Source organism: Callospermophilus lateralis, chromosome 5, assembly GCF_048772815.1.
Source record: "Callospermophilus lateralis isolate mCalLat2 chromosome 5, mCalLat2.hap1, whole genome shotgun sequence".
NCBI lineage: Eukaryota > Metazoa > Chordata > Mammalia > Rodentia > Sciuridae > Callospermophilus > Callospermophilus lateralis.
The window spans coordinates 33,527,324-33,546,813 of record NC_135309.1 but is presented as its reverse complement, the minus strand read 5'-3'; the positions used below and the strand labels follow the sequence as shown (position 1 = coordinate 33,546,813).

Here is a 19,490-nt window from a genome sequence, read left to right as displayed (position 1 = left end):
TTAATAATATGAATGTCTGAATGTGATATTGGTTCTGAGGTACAAAAGATTGCCAAAGAAATCCAAAATCAAAAAAGGGGTAGCCTGAGAGGTATCAATACTAACCTGTGTTATCTACATTTCTCTTGGAAAGATAAAGAAGCCACTAATTAATATAGAGATGTTGGGGTTTGATGAATATATATAACATCTGCATGGAAATCAAAATGGGGGTAGGAGGAAGGGGAAGCTATTAGAATAAAAATAAAAAATGATGCATATAGACACCTGTAGAGTTGGCCATGGAATGGTTAATGGGTTGGGTCAACTCATAGAAGGCTTGATATGTTCCAAAAATACACCCCAAAAAGCCCAGGATGCTGATCATGATGTCCTTTGCAATGGTGGCACAGCTTATGTCCTCAGAGTAAAAGGTGATGATCTCCAGGAGGGGTGGGATGATGAGGGCCAGGGCACTGCTGCACACAGAGCCCACTAGGGAGATGACCAGGTCCAAGCGGGGGATGAGGATGGCTGAGACACCTGCAGCAAGAAGAAAAATTTAGAATCACTAAATGTTCCTGCCAGAAGCTCAAAACCAAACCATTGCTTTGGAGCCCAAGAGCTTCACAGATGAGTGAGAACTGTTTGGAGAGGTGGGCAGGAGCCCACTGTGGCTTACACACAGGTCAGGCACCTCAGCTCCTGACTCCCTCTCCTATCTTCACTGCTGACACACATGCCCCTTTTCTATTTTATCTATTTGATTTTTCATGCATAATCTTTATTGGAAGATTTACTCTACCACTTAGTTATTATAACCTCCTTCATTATAGAGATGGGGAGATCTAGAGCTCTAAAAGGAACAGGACTTTCTTAAGGTCACACAAATGAGAATCCATGGAATGCCTCACCTATACCCTTTATAGAGGGGAAAAAACTCAAACCATCAAAATCCAAGATGAAAAACAAATATCACGTAGACACTACTGAAATCGAGAGGGTTCTAGGGACTATTTTAAAAATTTATACTGCAACAAATTAGAAAATCTTGGATATGGACAAATTCCTAGAGATATCTGACTTACCCAAGTTGAACCAGGAAGATATAGGAAATTTAAATAGATCAACATCAAGTAATAAACTTGAAGCAGCCATCAAAAGCCTTCAAACAAAGAAAAGCCCAGTACTGGATGGATTCTATCAGAGTTCTACCAGAACTTTAAGAAACTAATATCAACCTTCCTCAAGTTATTTCAAGAAACAGAAAAGGACAGAACACTGCCAAACTCATTCTATGAAGCCAGTATCACCCTGATACCAAAACAAGACAAAGACATATCAAGAAATAAAACTTCAAACCAATATCCTTGATAAACATAGATGCAAAAATTCTCCATAAAAATATTGGCAAGCTGCATACAAAAACACATTTAGAAGTTAGTGTACCATAATCAAGTGGGTTTCATTCCAGGAATGCAAAGTTCATTCAAATATGCAAATAAATAAATGTAATTCACCACTTAAACAGAATTAAGGACAAGAATCATATGAGTATGTCAATAGATGCAGAAAAAGCATCCGACAAAATATAGCAAGCATTCACATTTAAAACACTGAAAAACTAGGGATACAAGGAACTTACCTTGACATTGTAAAGGCTATATATGACAAACCCAAGGCCAACATTATTCTGAGTGGAGAAAAACTAAAAGCATTTCCTCTAAAATCAGTAATATGACAAGGACGCCCACTTTTATCACCCCTATCCAACATAATCCTTGAAGCTCCAGCCAGAACAATTAGGTGAGAGGAGAAAATTAAAGGGATATGTATAGGAAAGGAAGAGCTCAAATTATCTCTGCTTGCCAGTGACATGATCCTATATTTAGAAGACCCCAAAAAAACTCTACCAGAAGACTTATAGATATAGATCATAAATGAATTCAGAAAAGTAGAAGGATACAAAATCAGTACCCATATATTAATAATTTTCCTATTATAGTGGTACCCGCTTTCTCCACAGAAAAGTCTAAACTGGGCTTCTCTAGAAATCTTTACCATGGCTAATTGGGGACTGTCAGCAAAAGAATCTCTGCAAGAGTTCAATGTAGATAATTCCATTTTCATGTTGCCCTATTTTACTTGGCCACTGGCCAGGAAGAAATCAGCACTCCAGGTTCTGGACACCCCGTTTTTCATAAATGTATCCAGTATAGTAGCTTGTTGAAATGTGCAAACAAGTCCTGTGGCCTTGAGCTGGGATTCACAGAGATGTCTACATTTTTAAGATAAGTTATCAATTGGGCTCCATGGTAACAGCTGGAAGGGAGAGCAAGGAAAGGGGAAAAGAAGGTCTCTCCTTCTCAGGTGTTGTCCTTGAAGGGTTAACTTGCCCAGAACAGTGAAAGAAAAAGCTGCTTTTATGTGAACTTCTGCAGACTGTGAACTTCTGAGCCCCTTCTTACATGCTGGGTATAAAATTCTAAAATTCCCTGAACCTGGGGTTCAGGGGATTAATTGATTACAGCAAAAGCTGTGCCCTCTGACCCTGGCTGCAGCCAAATAAAACTGTTTTGGCTATCCCTAAAACACTCTAATCCAATGATGAATCTGCTGAGAAAGAAAATAGGAAAACTATCCCATTCACAATACCCTGAAATAAACAAAACAAAACAAAACAAACAAACAAACAACAACAACTTGGGAATCAATCTAACAAAAAAGGTAAAGGACCTCCACAATGAAAGTTAGAATATTGAAGAATGAAATTGAAGAAGACCTTAGAAGCTGGAAAGACCATGCATGTTCATGGATAGACAGAATTAATATTGCCAAAATGATCATATCACCAAAAGCAAAATACAGATTAAATGCAATTCCCATCAAAATTTCAATGACATTCTTTACAGAAATAGAAAAAGCAGTCATGAAATTCATTTGTAAAAATAAGAGACCCAGAATAGCCAAAGCAATCCTTAGTGAGAAAAGCAAAGCAGAAAGCATTATAATACTGAACTTCAAATTATACTACGGAGCTATAGTCCTCTTCAACAAAATGGCGCTGAAAATTAACTGGAAATCCATATGTAGTAGAAAGAAAATTTTCTTTCTCTCACCCTGCACAAAACTCAACTCACAATGGACCAAAGACCTAGGAATTAGACCAGAAACCCTGTACCTGCTGGGAGAAAATGCAGCCCAAATCCAACATGTCGGCTTAGGAACTGACTTCCTTAACAAGATTCCTAAAGGGCCAGAAACAAAATTAAAAGTCAATAAATGGGATGGTATCAAATTAAAAGCCTTCCTCACAGCGAAGGAAACAAGAGTGTGAAGAGAGAGCCTACAGAATGGGAGAAAAATCTTTGCTACCTGCCCCTCAGTAGGATATTAATAACCAGGATTCACAAAGAACTCAAAAAATAATAACATCAAAAAAATCCCCAAATAATTCAGTCAATAAATGGGCAAAGGAACTAAATGAACACTAGTCAAAAGAAGACATAAGAACATCACTAGCAATTAGAGAAATGCAAATTAAAACTATACTGAGATTTCATCTCATTCCAATCAGAATGGCACTTAACAAAAATATAAGCAACAAGCACCAGGGTGCAGAACCAATAAAAAACAAAACAAAAACACCACAATGAGATATCACCTCACACTGGTTAGGGTGGCTATTGTTGAAAAGACAACAGATAACCAGTGTTGGTGTGGAGGTGGAGGAAAGGGAATTTCTATGTACTGTTGCAAATTAGAATAGTCACTAGGGAACTCAATACCAAGTTTCTTTAAAAAAATTTAAAGTGTTTTATAATTATATGAATATAAAAGTATAATTTTTATAAATATAAACATATAATTATATAACCCCACAATGCCAATTCTTGGCATATATATGAGTAATTGAAATCAATATGTCAAAGGAATATCTGAACTATCATGTTCATTGCAATGTTTATCACAGTCATCATGCCATGAAATAAAGAAAATACTGCATATATACACAGCAAAATACTATTCAACCTTAAAAATAAAAAAGAAAATCCTGTCATTTGTAACAACATGGATGAACCCGGGAAACAGTATGTGAAATGAAATAAGCCAAGCACAGAAAGACACATCCCTATTCTGATTTATAGGTAGAATCTAGGAAATTAAGCTCATACAAAGACAGAGTGAGATGGTAGAGGGTAGGGGTGTGAGAACTGGGGAGGTGTTGACCAAAACACACAGGACAAATTGCAATTAGAAAGGAGGATCGAGTTCAAAAGATCTGTTGTATGATGTGGTGACTATAGCTAATCACAATGTCTTGTGTACTTGAAAATTGACCAAGATAGTACTGTTTAAATATTTTCACTAATATAATGATAAATATTTGATCTAATAGGTATGTTAATTACCTTAGTTCAATTATACCACAGTTTATGCATATATGAAAATATGTTGTATACCATAAACACACATAGTTTTTTAATCTATCAATTAAAAAATAAAAATCTACAAACAACAACAAAAAAATAAAGTTTATGCTGCCTACTTGGCACACAGTAGGGGCTCATAAGTGTTTGACTCTTATCCAAACACTGAAACAAATTGTACCATCTACATCATGCAACTTCTGTATAGAACCAAGGATGGATTAAAAAAGAAAGATAGTTCTATTGTATACTAATCTCAACCACTTATTTTCCCATTCATAAAAGAATTCTGGTAATTAAGCAGAATATAAAACATGAAGACAGCATTAGCTGCCCATTCTCATCCCTCTTCTTCTATAAACATTCTTAAATCTCCATCTCTTATACATATAATAGATGCATACCATGGAGTCCAATTTTGATAATATTTGGATGAGGGAATATGAAACTTATATGATTTAATTTCATATACCCATATAATTTATCTATGAACAAATTAGAGAAAAATTGTTTTGGAAAGCATCTAACCTTGCTATATATTTCTTTTTCCTGGTGCTGGGGATAGAACCCAGGGCTTTGCCATGTGGTAGGCAAGCACTCTACCATTGAGATGAACTTCTAGACTCAGCTTGCTGGACCTTTAAGAAAACCATCACCTCTTTCTGAAATTGCTCCAACATATTGAGCATAAGAGGGACTCAGGGTCTCAGAGTTGGAAGCCCATCCCCCCTTTATAGTGGGCTTCCTGTCCATAGCTTTCCTTCATCAGATGCTTGGTAAGCTCATTGCCAGTGGAGATACAGAGAAAAATCAGCATCTTTCCCCAAGAGAGCTCACCCTGAAGGGGACAGAGGAGATGTGTTCAAAGAGAGCTACACTGCAAGGTGGACAGGGGCTGTGCTTCAAGAGGCTCAGCTCTGGTCACAGCAACCCACTGCTCAGAGTCCTCCCAGGGCTCCCTGTTGCCCAAACTCCTCAGCACTGATTTAGCAGTTGAATTCAGGATTTGGGTCCTTCCCTATGTTTGGACCTACCCTCTGACTGTGCCCAACTGCTTTTAGTTCTCCAGTGGCAAGTACTGACCTTGGGTTTGTGCACAGCCTACTCCCTATACGTGATCTACCTCCGCTCTCCTAGGTCTTAGCAAGCATATCTCCACTGGAGAGGACTGATCCCCCGACCTGCCCAGGATGAGGTACAGGATTCTGTTAAGTATACAGGGTGTCTGCTACTTAGTTTTAACTGTCATGCGGGTGCTTCATCTTGTGCCATCTTAACATGCATCACAAAGTGCTGCCATTATTTCCTTGCAGATAGCTGCAGTTCATCTTGTAAACCCTATGAGAGCTGGAGCTATATCCTCAATATTCTTTATGATGGTTAGGAGGAGGAGGAGGAGGAGGAGGAGAAGGAGGAGTGGTACTGGGTATTGAACCCAGGACTTTGTATATGCTAAGCTAAATTCCTAGTCCCATTATTAGTGATTGAGTCCCTAGTGTCCAGCACAATGTCAGGCATATAGGAGGTGCTCAACAAACAATACTTGAATGAATGAATGACGGATGGATGAATAAAAAAGGAAAAAATGGCCATTTAGTGTATGCTAGAAGCAGAACAGGTCACCAGAAGACCATATCTCTACCTGTACTTTCCCTGATCCAGAGTTGCCTGAACTCCATCTTTCTCTTCAACTTACACTCCTGAGATTGGGAACAATCTCCGAACAACACATATCCAGGTTTCTGATTCTGGGTACAGACTGGGAACTCCAAACACCTCAAACCAAGCAAGTCAGTACCAGGGACATAGGAGAGCAAGTGAATGAATGATACTTCTTTCTCCATAAAATCAGCTTATATTTTCCATAGGTAGTCAGTAGAGATTATGGTAACATTTACTATGTGATAGTTCTTTTAAGCCCATTTTTTTTTTCAGGTGGAAAAGTTGAGACCCAGGGAGATTAAATATCTTGCCCTAGGTCACAAAGAAAGCAAGTGGCAGAGCCAGTGACGGTGAGGTAGGCACCCAAGTGGCTCCTTGCCCTAGTGCCTTTCATCCTACTCACAGGTGAGACAGACCAAGGCTGTGCGGACAGACAGGTCTACAAACAGTGCCCAGTTCTCTGGCACCTGAGAGACGGCAAACGGGATGATGATCTCAGCTGGGACGTGGAACTGGAGGGCGTAGGTGAAGAAGATGCCCACGGAGTACATCAGCTTGACTGACTGGTACAACCTGCAGACAATCATCAAGAGGATGTGAAGTGCAATTTGGCCCCCAGGAAGGGCTGTTTGGGATCCACTCACTGTTCAGAAACTGGTACCTGTCATTGAGTCACAAAATTGGCTACTATCCAATGACTTGGGTCAGACTGGCTGTCAGGACCCTCCTGGCAACTCATTAAAAGTACACATTCCTGGGCTGGGGTTGTGGCTCAGAGGTAGCGCGCTCACTAGCATGTGCGAGGCCTTGAGTTCAATCCTCAGCACCACATAAAATAAATAAAATAAAGATATTGTGTCCAACTACAACTAAAATAATAAATATTTTAAAAGTGCACATTCCTGGAGATGACGAGGCAACAAGCCCACGATGCAGGAACCCCCTCCTTTTAGTTGTTTAAAATGTAGTCTGCATAGAGTGAAATTCAAGTACAACAGTCCTACAGTGAAAAGCATCCCTGCCCTTGATTCCCAGTCTCCAGTTCCCCTTTCCTTAGGCAATCATTCAGAATTGTCTTGTGCTTCCCAGAAATACTCTGCGTATATATAACCTTCCACACCATGTGGGGCCTCACACCCACCCACAGAGAAACATGCTGCACACATTTCTCTACGTGCAGTGGATCTCCTTACTTTTTCATTACCAAATATTTCTTGGAGATTGCTCCCTGTCAATACACATAGATCTGGCCCTTCCATTTAACAAAATTTGGCATTCTGATTGCCGGATATAATACTTTTTAAAACTAGTCACTAATTAATAAATATTTGAATTATTGTTTTTGAGAATACTGGTCTTTTTGCCACAATGCTGCAAAAAATATCTTTGTTTGCTTTTCTACATGAACATAATATTTAAATCCACCAATAAGGATGATGGGTAAGAGTGCCCACTTGTCCTACTGTGTTGAAGTCCCAGCTTGTCAAAAGTGTGTGTGAGTACATGACAGTCTATGACATTGTGTGTGTGTGTGTGTGTGTGTGTGTGTGTGTGTGTCTCGTTTAACTGGCATTTCTATAATCTGCTTTGAGCATCATTTCAAATATAAAATGGTCATTTTTTTATTTGCTTGTGAACTGTTTGTTCATACCCTCTGCCCATTTTTTTCTTGAGTTGTTGGTGTTTCTCCTATTGGAAATGGAAATTTGTTTAAGGCTCCCTGGAGAACATGAAGATCAGCCAGGATCACACTACAGGCACTAAGCCTTGGTGGAGGTCAAAGCCCATGTTTAGCTGTGGTCCTCGGAAGGAAAGGGTCCTGCCTACATGGTTATTAGAATTTCTTCTCCCTCACATTATTGGGGATTGAACCCAGGGCCTCACACATGCTTGATAAAGGCTCTATCACTTAGCTACAAACCTGGTCTTTAAAAAAAATTTTTTTTTTAATTTTTAGCCATGGTATCACTAAGTTCCAGGCTGACCCCAAACTTTTGATCCTTCTGTCTCAGTCTCCCAAGTACAGGATATCTTACTTACATAACATAAAGCACAATGTCAAGTAAATCACATGTTGATTATCTCATCTAGTCATTATCACAACACAAGGAAGTCTGTGGGGCTGGTGACCTTTTCCTCAGTTTACAACCCTGGCTTTGTGGGAACCCGATTCCCATCACCCTAACTTATCTCAGGGAGACCAAAGCTGTGGCGCACAGCAATGATAAGACTTAACTCTCCACAAGGACTTACTATGTGCTAAGCATTTTCTATATCAAACCAATTAATGCTCAGACTCTCCCTGTGAGAGAGTGTCGTGGTCATTTATGGTGCTCACCAAAGACTTTCAGATATGTCCCTGCCTCCTTGGAGTACCCAGAGTGGGGCGGTGTGAGCAGGAGAAATACCTGCCATTCCAGGTGAAGCTTTGCCAGTCTGGTGCACAGTGTGTGATTCCCCGTGCTCTCTGCCATGGCCACCAGCCACACTTTGTAGAGTGGCTGTTCCAGCAGCAAGAGCCTTAGCCATCCCATAATGTACATGCAGCATGAGCATGCAATTAAGCATTGGTGTGTTCAGCCACTGAGATTATTATTGGAGCAAAATTTACTCTATCCTGACTGATATTAACAGGCATAAGTATGATCCTCAGTTTACTGAGCACAGGAATTGGGAGTCAAAGATCAGGTGTCTTGCCCAAGGTCAATTAGACACCTTTAGAACATGTGCTCTTAAACACTGGCTGTCTTGACGGCTTGGCCACTATGTATCCAATACTGCCACTATAACAGCTAAGGTGGAATGTTTGCATACCATGTGCCAGCCTCCAGAATATTTTCTGGATGAATGAATGATTGAATACAAGAACTCCAGACCAAGTTCCAATTGGGACACAGCAATAGTGGTGTTCTCTGTATCTGAAACTTGGGATCTGAGTAGCAACCCCTCTGTGGGACTTCAATCTTTACTTTGAGTTACACTTTTTGTTGTTCTGTTTTGGTTTCTTTAACATTCCCAGATCATTTCTGTTCTAGAGCCTTTGCACTTTAGGGTCAGACAGATTAGATTCAAGCTTCAGCTTCTCACAATGCGAGCTAGGAAAATTACTTAGAGTCTCTCCAGATATCAAATTCCTTATCTATTAAATGGAGTTAATAATAATAATGCTAACTCATGGGGTATAAGAAATTAAATGAGATAGTGCATGGTGCCTAGATCATCAAACTTACCAATTATTACAATTAATAGTAATATTAACAGTAAATATTTGTTGCTAAAGAAAACCCAAGTGAATGCCCATCTCTTGCTAAGGCCCAGATCCCATGCTTCTCCCTATACCTGAGGCCAGCAGGGGACGTACCAGCAGTTGGGCAAGTTGAGGGTGATGCTGGCCTGGGTGTCTGACCCAAACTTCATGTAGCCCAGGATTCCCAGGCAGGAATAGAGAAAGATGACAAGGGACATCCCCACGTACAGAACAAGGGGGAAATGCTGTGGATTCTTCATCTGGTTTTTGAGAGGCAGAACCTGGAGGTGAAAAGAGTTTAGGAAAACAAAGGGTAGAAAGAGATGTGGCACTTGGTGTAGGTTCAGGCTCCCCCGCTGGCATGGCTGTCCTTCTCTGGGTGGGCCCAGAGTCAGAAGGGGTCTCTCCACATGGCCACACCACTTTTATTTTTCTCTCATTTTCTATTGCCAGGAATGCTCAATTCCATCTTTTCTCTTTTGGGGAGATACGGAGAGTCCTGGAGATTGAACTCAGGGGGAATTGACCACTGAGCCACATCCCCAGCCCTATTTTGTATTTTATTTAGAGACAGGGTCGCACTGAGTTGCTTAGTGCTTTGCTTTTGCTGAGGCTGGCTTTGAACTTGTGATCCTCCAGCCTCAGCCTCCCAAGCCACTGGGATATCAGGTCAATTCTGTCTTTTCTGATTAGGAAATTCTCAGTCTTCAAGACGTAGTGTGGTGTATGGAGCAGTTGGCACCCTGAATGCTTCACTATTCTGCACTTTTTTAAAATGCTATTCATTTAGATACACGGAATTGCAACTGGCCACCCTAAAAAACATTAGGGACCATTCATTCAAACCCAGCAGTCTTACCATACCAACGCCTTCAAATGTGAAGATGGCAGTACCAAAGAACAGCAAGAAGGTCTTCCAGTTTGCCATCAGGGGCAGGTTGCTTGGATCTGGAATGTCCTGCAAGGAAGTAGAAGAAAGACATTGGATTTGCCATGGTATCAAAGTCATCCCAAACCATCACCTGGTAGAAGCTGGGTCATGCCTGACCACAACAGAGATAATCAGTGTTAGGAGCACTCATGAGATATCTAGAGCCTGGTCCATCTTCTTATCTTTTAATGCTTGAATCACATACTTAGTGGCCCACCTTGTAATATTTGCAATCATAAAAATGTCTACTCTGATACTTTCTAACTTGAATAAAATATCTTTGTCACAGAGTACCACAGACAAAGCAAAAAAAAAAAAAGATGATTCATTCATTCATTCATTTAATTTCTATTGTGGTGAATTCACATAGCAGAATTTACCATTTTAACCATTAAGTGTCTAACTCAGTGGCATTAAGTGCATTTGCGTTGTTATATATTCCTCACTACTCCCCACCTCATACCTTTTTCATCAGCCCAAACTGAACACATGAATCTATTAAAATAGCAATTCCCCATTAACCCCTCTCCTTGTAACCCACATTCTACTCTCTGTCTCTATCAATTTGATTATTATGGCTACTTCATATAAGTGGAATCACATAGTATTTGTCTTTTGGTAGTCTGGTTTATTTCACTTAGCTCAATGTCTTTGAGGTCCATCCATGTTGTAGCATCTTTCAGAATCTCACTCCTTTTTAGGGCTAACTAATATTCTATCATGTATATTTATATAGCACATTTTCTTTGTTCATTCATCATTCAATGAACACTTGAGTTTTTCCCAACTTTTGGCTGCAAGGAGCCATTTTATCTTTACCTGTGGAAAAGGCAGGACATGCAAATCTTCTCTGCAAGTTACTGACAGCTCAGATAAGGACTCAGTCTCCTGTGTCCCAGCCCTCTATCGCCTCTCCTCATCCCTTCTCAGTGCTGTGTGGTCCACAGGCTAGCAGGGCAGCTATGGAGGGTCTAGGGGGAATGATTATTTTAATGGACTTCTGTGGTGAGCTGAACAATCACTCCCCAAAGATATTCAGGAACCTGTGGCTATGTGATGGCACATGGCAAGGGAGAATTAAGTTTTCAGATTGAATGAAGGCTGTTCATTATCTAATCTTTTATTTTAAGTATATATATATATATATATATATATATATATATACACTTAATATATATATGGTGTAGATGGACACAACACAATGCCTTTATTTTTATGTGGTGCTGAGGATAGAACCTGGGTCCCACCCATGCTAGGCGAGTGCTCCACCACTGAGCCACAATCCCAGCCCTCATCATCTAATCTTAAAATAAGATTACTCTGCCCCTTATATTTTCCCTCCTTGGGGCAGAAATGAATTACAGTAGAGGGGGTAGAGAGAGAAGAGGGGAGGGGACGGGGGAGGGGGGATAGTAGAGGATAGGAAAGGCACAGAATACAACAGACTCCAGAATGGCAATATGTAAATCAATGGTTGTGCAACTGAAGTGATTCTGCAATCTGTATATGGGGTAAAAATGGGAGCTCATATCCCACTTGAATCAAAGTGTGAAATATGATATATCAAGAACTATGTAATGTTTTGAACAACCTACAATAAAAATTAATTAAAAAAAAAAAAAAAGATTACTCTGGACTATCCGGATGAGACAAGGGTCTTAGAAAGTGGAAGAGGGAATCAAAGGAGACAGATTGCAGCATGAGAAAGACTCGGTCTGATTTTCCGGCTTTGAATTTTCTTGCTTACCAAAGCATGCAGGCAAGAAAACCAGAAAAAAAGCAAGAAATGGATTCTCCCCTACCCTCCAGCAAAGGTGCAGACTCATGGACATCTTGATTTTAGCTCAGGAGACCTCCAGAGCTGAAAAAATAAATTTGTGATATTTTAAGCCCCTGGACTTGTGGTCATTTGTTATAGCATCAATAGGAAAAGGAGACAACGCCAAAGACTCTAGACTCCAAGAAATGAGTGCAATGGTGGAGTTTCAGGACCTATGATGAGGATAGAGCACAAGAGCTCCAGAGGCAAACTGATTGGAGGTAGTGGAAAAACTACTTTCTGGATGCCAGTTTCCTCGTCTGGAAATGGAATAAAGACAGTACTTCCAAAACCGTAGTATTGTGAAATCCAGTAAGTTAGATAGGTAAAGTGGGGTACTAAGTAGATCAAATTCCTTTATCACCCATGCATCCTTTGTCACCTACCACGTTTACGGTTTTTGTTGGTTATTAATCAATGTTAATCTCCCCAAATGAATGTGACTTCCATGAGAGGAGACACCCTATCTGCCTATTTTTACTTACCCCTGAGTCCCCAGCTCCTTGCACAATGCCTGGGATCACAGAAGGTAGTAAGGACCTATGAATGGTTGAATGACTCATTGTTATTCAATGTTATCCATGCTGGTACTGAGGAGGACAGGATGCTGCTAACAGAGATAATCAGCTTTTAGAGTTTGTGGGGCAGAAATGTTCCTGGATATCACTTTGGCAGGGGATGCTCAGAGCAGAGGATGGAACTTTCTCACCTCCACCTGCCCACCCTGACAATAACCCATCCCAGGTGTCTCAGAGGCCCTGGACCCTGACACCTTTCTTCCATGATTTCAGGCACAGACCTGGATGATATACTCAAAGATCAGGATCATGCTCCCCAGGGTGGTGATGTTGGCCATTGTTGAGAAGACAGACAGCACCTTGAGGTTCCGGATAAACACCAACATGATCAGGAAGGGCAGGATTGTCAGCATGTAGATACGAATGTCCAGGATGGGGGTCAGCACCAGGAACTTCCTGGGCTGGCAGGTGTTGGAGGTGACATGGACTTCTTCTACTATCTGAAAGAGAACACAGTGGAAGGTATGGCAGTTGAAGACGAAGTGCAGGATGTCCAGCTCCAGTGGAATTTCAGAAAATCACAAATAATGTTTTAGTATAAATACATTCCAAATATCGCATAAGACATATATATATATATATATATATATATATATATATATATATAGTAAAATATCTACATGAAAAAAATACATAACACTCAGTTAAACTGGAATTTCAGATAAGTAGTTAGATATATATTTATATATAAATTATTTATATATTATAATTATTTGCATATATGTTCATATATAAATGTAAATAAAATGTACATATCCCTACTTATCCAAAATTCTAGTTTAACTGGATGTCATGTATTTTTTCATGTATGTGTGTGTGTGTGTGTGTAAAATGCATTCTAGTTTTACTGGGTGTCATGTATTTTTATTTACCAAATCCATCAACATGAACCAGTAACCCTTAGAGTCATGAAACCTCAAGGTTGAAGGGTACTTTGTCAGCTAGCCCAACCTCTTCTTCCCCACCAAATGACTTTCTTTCATGCAGCCAGAGAAAGAGAATTTATCACACAAGCACATCCTCCTCAACCTTAGAGAGCCCTACAAGTCAGGAAGCTCTGGATATTGAGCAAAGCCTATCTGCTTGCAGAGTCCGTCTATAGGACTTGCCACAGTTCTTTCGGGCTGTTAGGTACGCTTCCTCTATTCCACAAGAGGCTGAGATTGACTTGCAATGTGTCTTAGGTAGGCAATAACAGGAAGTTAGCCACTGGTTTTCCTTATTTTCAGGTAGTCATTTTCTACATGACAACCTGAGATGGTACCTAATGTAAATTTTACCCATACTTTTCAGGCTAAAAATGTTTTCAAGTTGCTTTGGCTTCTTTATGATCCTTTTAGAATATGATTCTCAAGACTGAAAGAATTCCCATTTGTGATCTAATCCAGGAGTGGAAATGAAGCTGTCTCCTCCTCCCATACTTAAATACTATGCTTTTGCTAACGTAGCCCTAGCAGCAGAAGGTCTGCTTTTCTCTCCCTTTGCCCAAAAGAGGCTTCTTCACCTGTTGTAAATTGTCTGCCATAAACATAAAATAAACACTGCAGAAGCCCAGCTGGGTGATGATCAGTAAGAAGCTGACAGTGTACCTGGGAAAGAAAAAGAGGGAGATAGAGTGAGAAAACAAACATTCAAGTTATTGTTTATTTATTTTGGTATTGGTGGTTGAACCCAGGGATGTTCTACCACTAAGCCACATCCCCAGCCACACACCCCCCCTTTTTTTTAAAACAGTGTCTCACTAAGTTGTTTAGGGCCTCACTAAGTTGCTGAGGCTGGTTTTGAATTTGCAATCCTCTTGCCTCGGCCTTCTGAGCCACTGGGATTACAGGCATGCACCACTGTGCTTGGCCTAAAATTGTTTTTAAAGTGTTTATTTGGTGAAACAATTATTTTGGTGATTTAGATTTTTTTCCCCAATTTTTCTTGTTTTGAAAAATTTCAAGCCCTCAGGAAAAGTTCATATAATTAGCATCCATATATTTGTTAGCTAAATATATCAATTGTTAAGTTTTGGCCCCAAATCTTTTCATATGTGTATATATTCATCTGCATGCAGGTATGTGCATGCACACATGCGCATGTGCATGTGCGTGCGTGTGCGCACGCACACACACAGATTTTTTTTCAGAATCATTTGAAAGTCATATGCAGATGTCATAACATTTTGACCCTACATACCTCAGCATATTTTCTTTAAGACTGATATCCTGAAAATGAATTTTAATATCTTCAAATACATAGTCCCTATTTTTGATATCACAATTCTCTCCAAAATATCTTTTATGGCTGTTTTATTTTTATTTATTTATTTTTTTTCATAGTGCTGGGGATCAAACCCAGTGTCTCACACATCCTAGGCAATTGCTCTACCACTGAACTACATCCCTGGCCTCATACATTGCATTTTATTAAAACTCTTCTGAAGTTTGTAAAATTGCTCTATTCTTCCTATCCTGCTTTTCCTCTCTCCTGCAGCTGTTTATTTTTTGGTTGTTTGATGTCAGATCCTGTGTCCTGTAGTAGATCTGTCTTCTAGACTCGGCTGAGGACTTCCTCGTGACATTTATCTGGATTCTCTATCCCCTGCACTTCCTATAAACTGATACCAGATCCGGTGACTCAATCAGATGAAGCTCCTTAATTTATTTTTCTGGCAAGAATATACACAGCAGTGCCCCGTAGGCCTCACTGTGCCCCATGATGAGACACCCTGTCTGACTGTCCCACATCCACACAGGAGCTGAGTGGATCTATGCTCATACTTGGGGTAGGTGGCATCTGTGCCTTCTTCTTGTATAAAATTCCTCACTGATTTTTTACCTGAATGGCTTGAGCATCCATTAATGATTGTCTACGCAGTATGGGCAGTTTTTACTCAAGTTCCCTAGGTATCTCCTAGTACACTAAAAATTATGAATCATTGGTTGAACTAATATTTTCCCAAATGTTTCCAACTCCTTCTGGATCACTGGATTTCCAAAGAAATAGTACATGGAAACTAGATGAGTGCGAGCTAGATATTCTGGATTCTAGTCCTTGCTCTGCCTCTAATTTCCCGTGTGATCCTGAGCAACTTTATTGTCCCTCTCTGAGCTCCTTTATGCTCTATCTTTACAGGTGTGAATCTAGTGATCTCTAAGGGCCATTCCTACCCTGACTATCATTGAGGGTGTCATCAAAAAATGATCATGACCTCACCTTTCTGAAAATCAGAGTGACTATTTTGGGGGAGGTCAGTGACCTCCTGGGATGGTGGCAGCCACAATATTGACCCCACTACCTCCCAAAGGACTTTTCTGGAAAAGGTTGCAGTGTGAGGTTTTCAAGTCCCTACTCCACCATTATCCATGGTTGTGCCTTTGAATATGCTATTTTATCTCTATGAGCCTTGGTCACCTCATTTTTCTGGGACCCTGTCTACCTCACCAAGGTTGTTGGGATGATCAGAAAACCATTCTAACTTTTTATCAAGCAAGGGGACAACCTAAAAATTCACCATTAGGGGAATGATCAAATGAAACTGTGGTATACATCCACATTTGGGAGCCCTAAAAATTTATGAGGTGGGTCTATATGTTCCAATGAGAAATAAATACAGACATACTATTAGATGAAAAAGCAAATTTCCAGAAAAGATTCTAAGTAATGTGCAAAAAAAATATTAAATTAATATGCCCATTCACATACACATATTGATGTAAACCTAGAGAAAGAAAAAGTCAAAGGGAATGTTGACTAACTAGACCTCAGGGACCACCTCTTGAGTAAAGAAACGGGTAGGGAATGGAGCTATTGAAGATATTTTCTATTGGTAGTTTCCCAAAAGAACATGTTAATTTATTTTATTTTATTTTGTTTTTGTACCAGGGATTGAACCCAGGGGTGCTTAACCACTGAGTCACATCCTTAGCTCTTTTTATGTTTATTTTAAGTGAGGGTCTCACTAAGTTGCTTAGGGCTTTGCTTAGTTGCTGAGGCTGGCCTTGAACTTGTGATCCTCCTGCCTCAGCCTCCCAAGCCACTGGTTATACAGGTGTGTGCCACCATGCCCGGCTAAGGACATATTCACTTAAAACTTTAAGAGAGAAATTAAAGAATAAAGAGATGATGCTTGTGATGATTGTCATCTCACAGTTACTTCTACATCCACGACTACTACCTTCCCCACACCGAATGGGACCTCAGCCAGGGGCTGGGGCAGGTTTCCAGGCTGTACATTGTGGCCTCCCCATAGTTCACAAAGGTCGTCTGCAATCTAGGAGGAAAGGACAATGTGTAACTTAGAATGTTTCTGCTGGAGTTATGATTTGCTCCTCCAGTGCGTAATTATGATCTATTCGTATGTCAGCATAGAGCGCTCTTAATTTTCTGATAGTCATATTTTACACAAAATTTCAGGAGTTTGCTTTTTATTCTGGTTTATTTATTTATTTTTTTTGCAATTATCTTTTTAAGAACAGATCCTTAAGTGGATCTTAATGGATTTCTTTTTTTTTTTTTTTTTTAAATAAACAGTAGTTGATTTGGGTCTGCCATGCAGGAGAGGGAGGGGACATTGTCAGGGGAGGAGATGGGGAAGGAGGCAGAGCAGGTGTGGCCTGTCAGGGACGCTGTCCTTTCTCGACTATTCTGGTCCTTCTCATTGCCCAGTTATCGGACATTTGAGACGCCTACATGGACCGAGTCCCACGCACACACCACCCTCAGGTTCCTGCCCAGCAGGAGGATGTGATGGCCAGGTTCCAGCCTGTCCCTTTTCCCTGTCTCTCTCCCTTTCTCAGGGTGGGACAGGCCCTGCTGTAGGACTGTCCTGGTCCTGGAGAGGAGCAGGTGGGAGCAGCAGCAGGTTGCTGAGATCCTGGATACGCAGCAGCATTCATTTCAGGACTGCTAGGACAGAGTCAGGGCTCTAGGCTTGACAGGAAACGGGGTAAATGCCATTCCCTCATGAGCTGGAGACCTTGAGCAAGTCTAGTCTCTTCCGACTTCTGGGGCTCAGCTTTTCCACATGCAGACTAGGCTTTGAGCAGGAGACCGTGAGAGATGGCTATCAGGATGTGTTGGAAACACACTTTTATTATTTATTGTTATGATCAGATATTGTTATTTTTGATATTTAGTGAGATTGGCATTCATGCACAAATGGGGTCAGTTTGCAGAGGACTGGTAAATACGAGTCTGAAGGTTGGGGATCAGACAGGGATTAGTGATTCGGTAGGTGACACGGGACATAAAAATAGGGAGTAGTGAGGTCAGTGGCTAAACAGCAAGTGTGTGTCCAGTTCTCAACAGGGTCAACTGGGACTCCACTCCAGAAGGACAAGGAAGGAATGAAGTCCTGGAAGTACCAGGTCATCTGACTAATGAGAAGAAGGCAGAGGAGTTTCTTGTTTTATATTTTTTCTTAAATATGAAATTTCTAAATTTTTAAACATTGGCTTAGAAAAGAAAAACGGTGAAAATCCCCCAAAATACATATCTGAAGTTTACAGCTAGCACTTAGGCCACCCTCTCCTGGGGGCCTCTGCATTAGAGAAAAATGTAAGAGAGATCATCAAGGAAAAGTCAGAAGCCTGGGGACATAATGACCCAGCCAGCTCAAGACCACATGGTTAAGAATGGAGTCAGGCCTTCCATCACTGGCTCTGCTACCCCCTGGTTGTGTGGCCCTGGGCAAGGCCCTGGGCAAGCCTCAATTTACTTATCTATAAAATGAAAATAAAAATAAGACCTACTATAGAGATTTACTGTAAGAAGTGAAGCTTTGGATTTGAACACTCTGCAGATCTCAGCATTATTATTTTTTTTTTCCTGTGGCTATTGTCTTTTCTTTCTGAAGTTGTTTTTGCATTCATTTCAAACCCATACACCTTGACACACTATGTGCTTTCAATAACTGAAGTTGTACCCTATGCATTCCGTGGCTAATTAGGTCTTGGCATCTACTGGCTTGTCTTTACAGGGGTTCTCCTGGAACAAATTACCCTGATGAGTAATTTAGTATTGGGGTGAGGGGATTAAAAGGAACAGAGGGACGACTGCCTGTCTTGCCTCACATGGTCGTTGTGGAGTGCTCTACCATCTTTTATCACTTTTGATGTTCCCAGGTGAGGGGATTTGGGCTCAGAGGGGTGCAAGAAACTGACCAAGCCTTCCAGCTGGCCGGCAGCAGAGTTGGGTCTCTTCTTGGGATTCTTTCCCACCCTCCACCACTTCTGTTGGATCCAGAGCAGCTTGGTGGCCTGGAGAAGTGGCCTAATTATTGGTCAGTGGTCAAAGGAAACTCAACACCCCAATGGATGGGGTCTGGTGCTGGGGTGAGAGAGGAGCAGCACCCACCTCTGAGAGAGGTGGTGAGCGCAGTTCAGCAAGATGACCATGCAGTGCACTGTGAGGATCCCGATGGCCAGCAGGCTGATGGGCCCAACCTGAAGGGAGAGGAGAGGCCCCGGGTGGTGATTGATGGGCAAACTGGCCACCCCCACACCCTGTCCCTCTCTCAGTTTGGGCACTAGGGCTCCTTGCCAGGGTGGGAGACAGTGCATGGATGTCCTTGTCCCCTGGATGCTGTGCTTTGAATGTCCCTCCTGGCACCGCTACAAAGTGGCTGCTAGGATTCTACCTGTGACCCAGATCTCACCACTCTCCATACAACCCAGGCCTTTCTCATCTGCCTCCAGTTTCACCCTGCTGTAGTCTCTTAGGATGATTTCAACCTTTTACACAGCCTAGCCCTCACAAGTTCCTTTTGTGACTTAATTCTTTTCCTCTAGTAGAGAGGTTATCAACATGGGCCCTATTGACATTTGGGGGCAAATGACTGTTTTAAGGATCTGTCCAG

The 19,490-nt window shown here is 41.0% G+C and overlaps 1 protein-coding gene across 1 annotated transcript; it reads right to left on the bottom strand.

Annotated features, from left to right (window-relative positions):
- Window positions 1-444: 444 nt before the first annotated feature.
- On the bottom strand, window positions 445-19,029 carry Slc36a3 (solute carrier family 36 member 3). Its single transcript, XM_076855749.1, has 8 exons — window positions 18,989-19,029; window positions 16,809-16,904; window positions 14,151-14,235; window positions 12,868-13,086; window positions 10,178-10,276; window positions 9,433-9,599; window positions 6,539-6,644; window positions 445-522 (listed from the first exon to the last, which is right to left on the bottom strand). Exons 1-8 carry the CDS (start codon window positions 19,027-19,029, stop codon window positions 475-477), a joined length of 861 nt encoding a protein of 286 aa, XP_076711864.1. The 3' UTR covers window positions 445-474.
- Window positions 19,030-19,490: the final 461 nt, after the last annotated feature.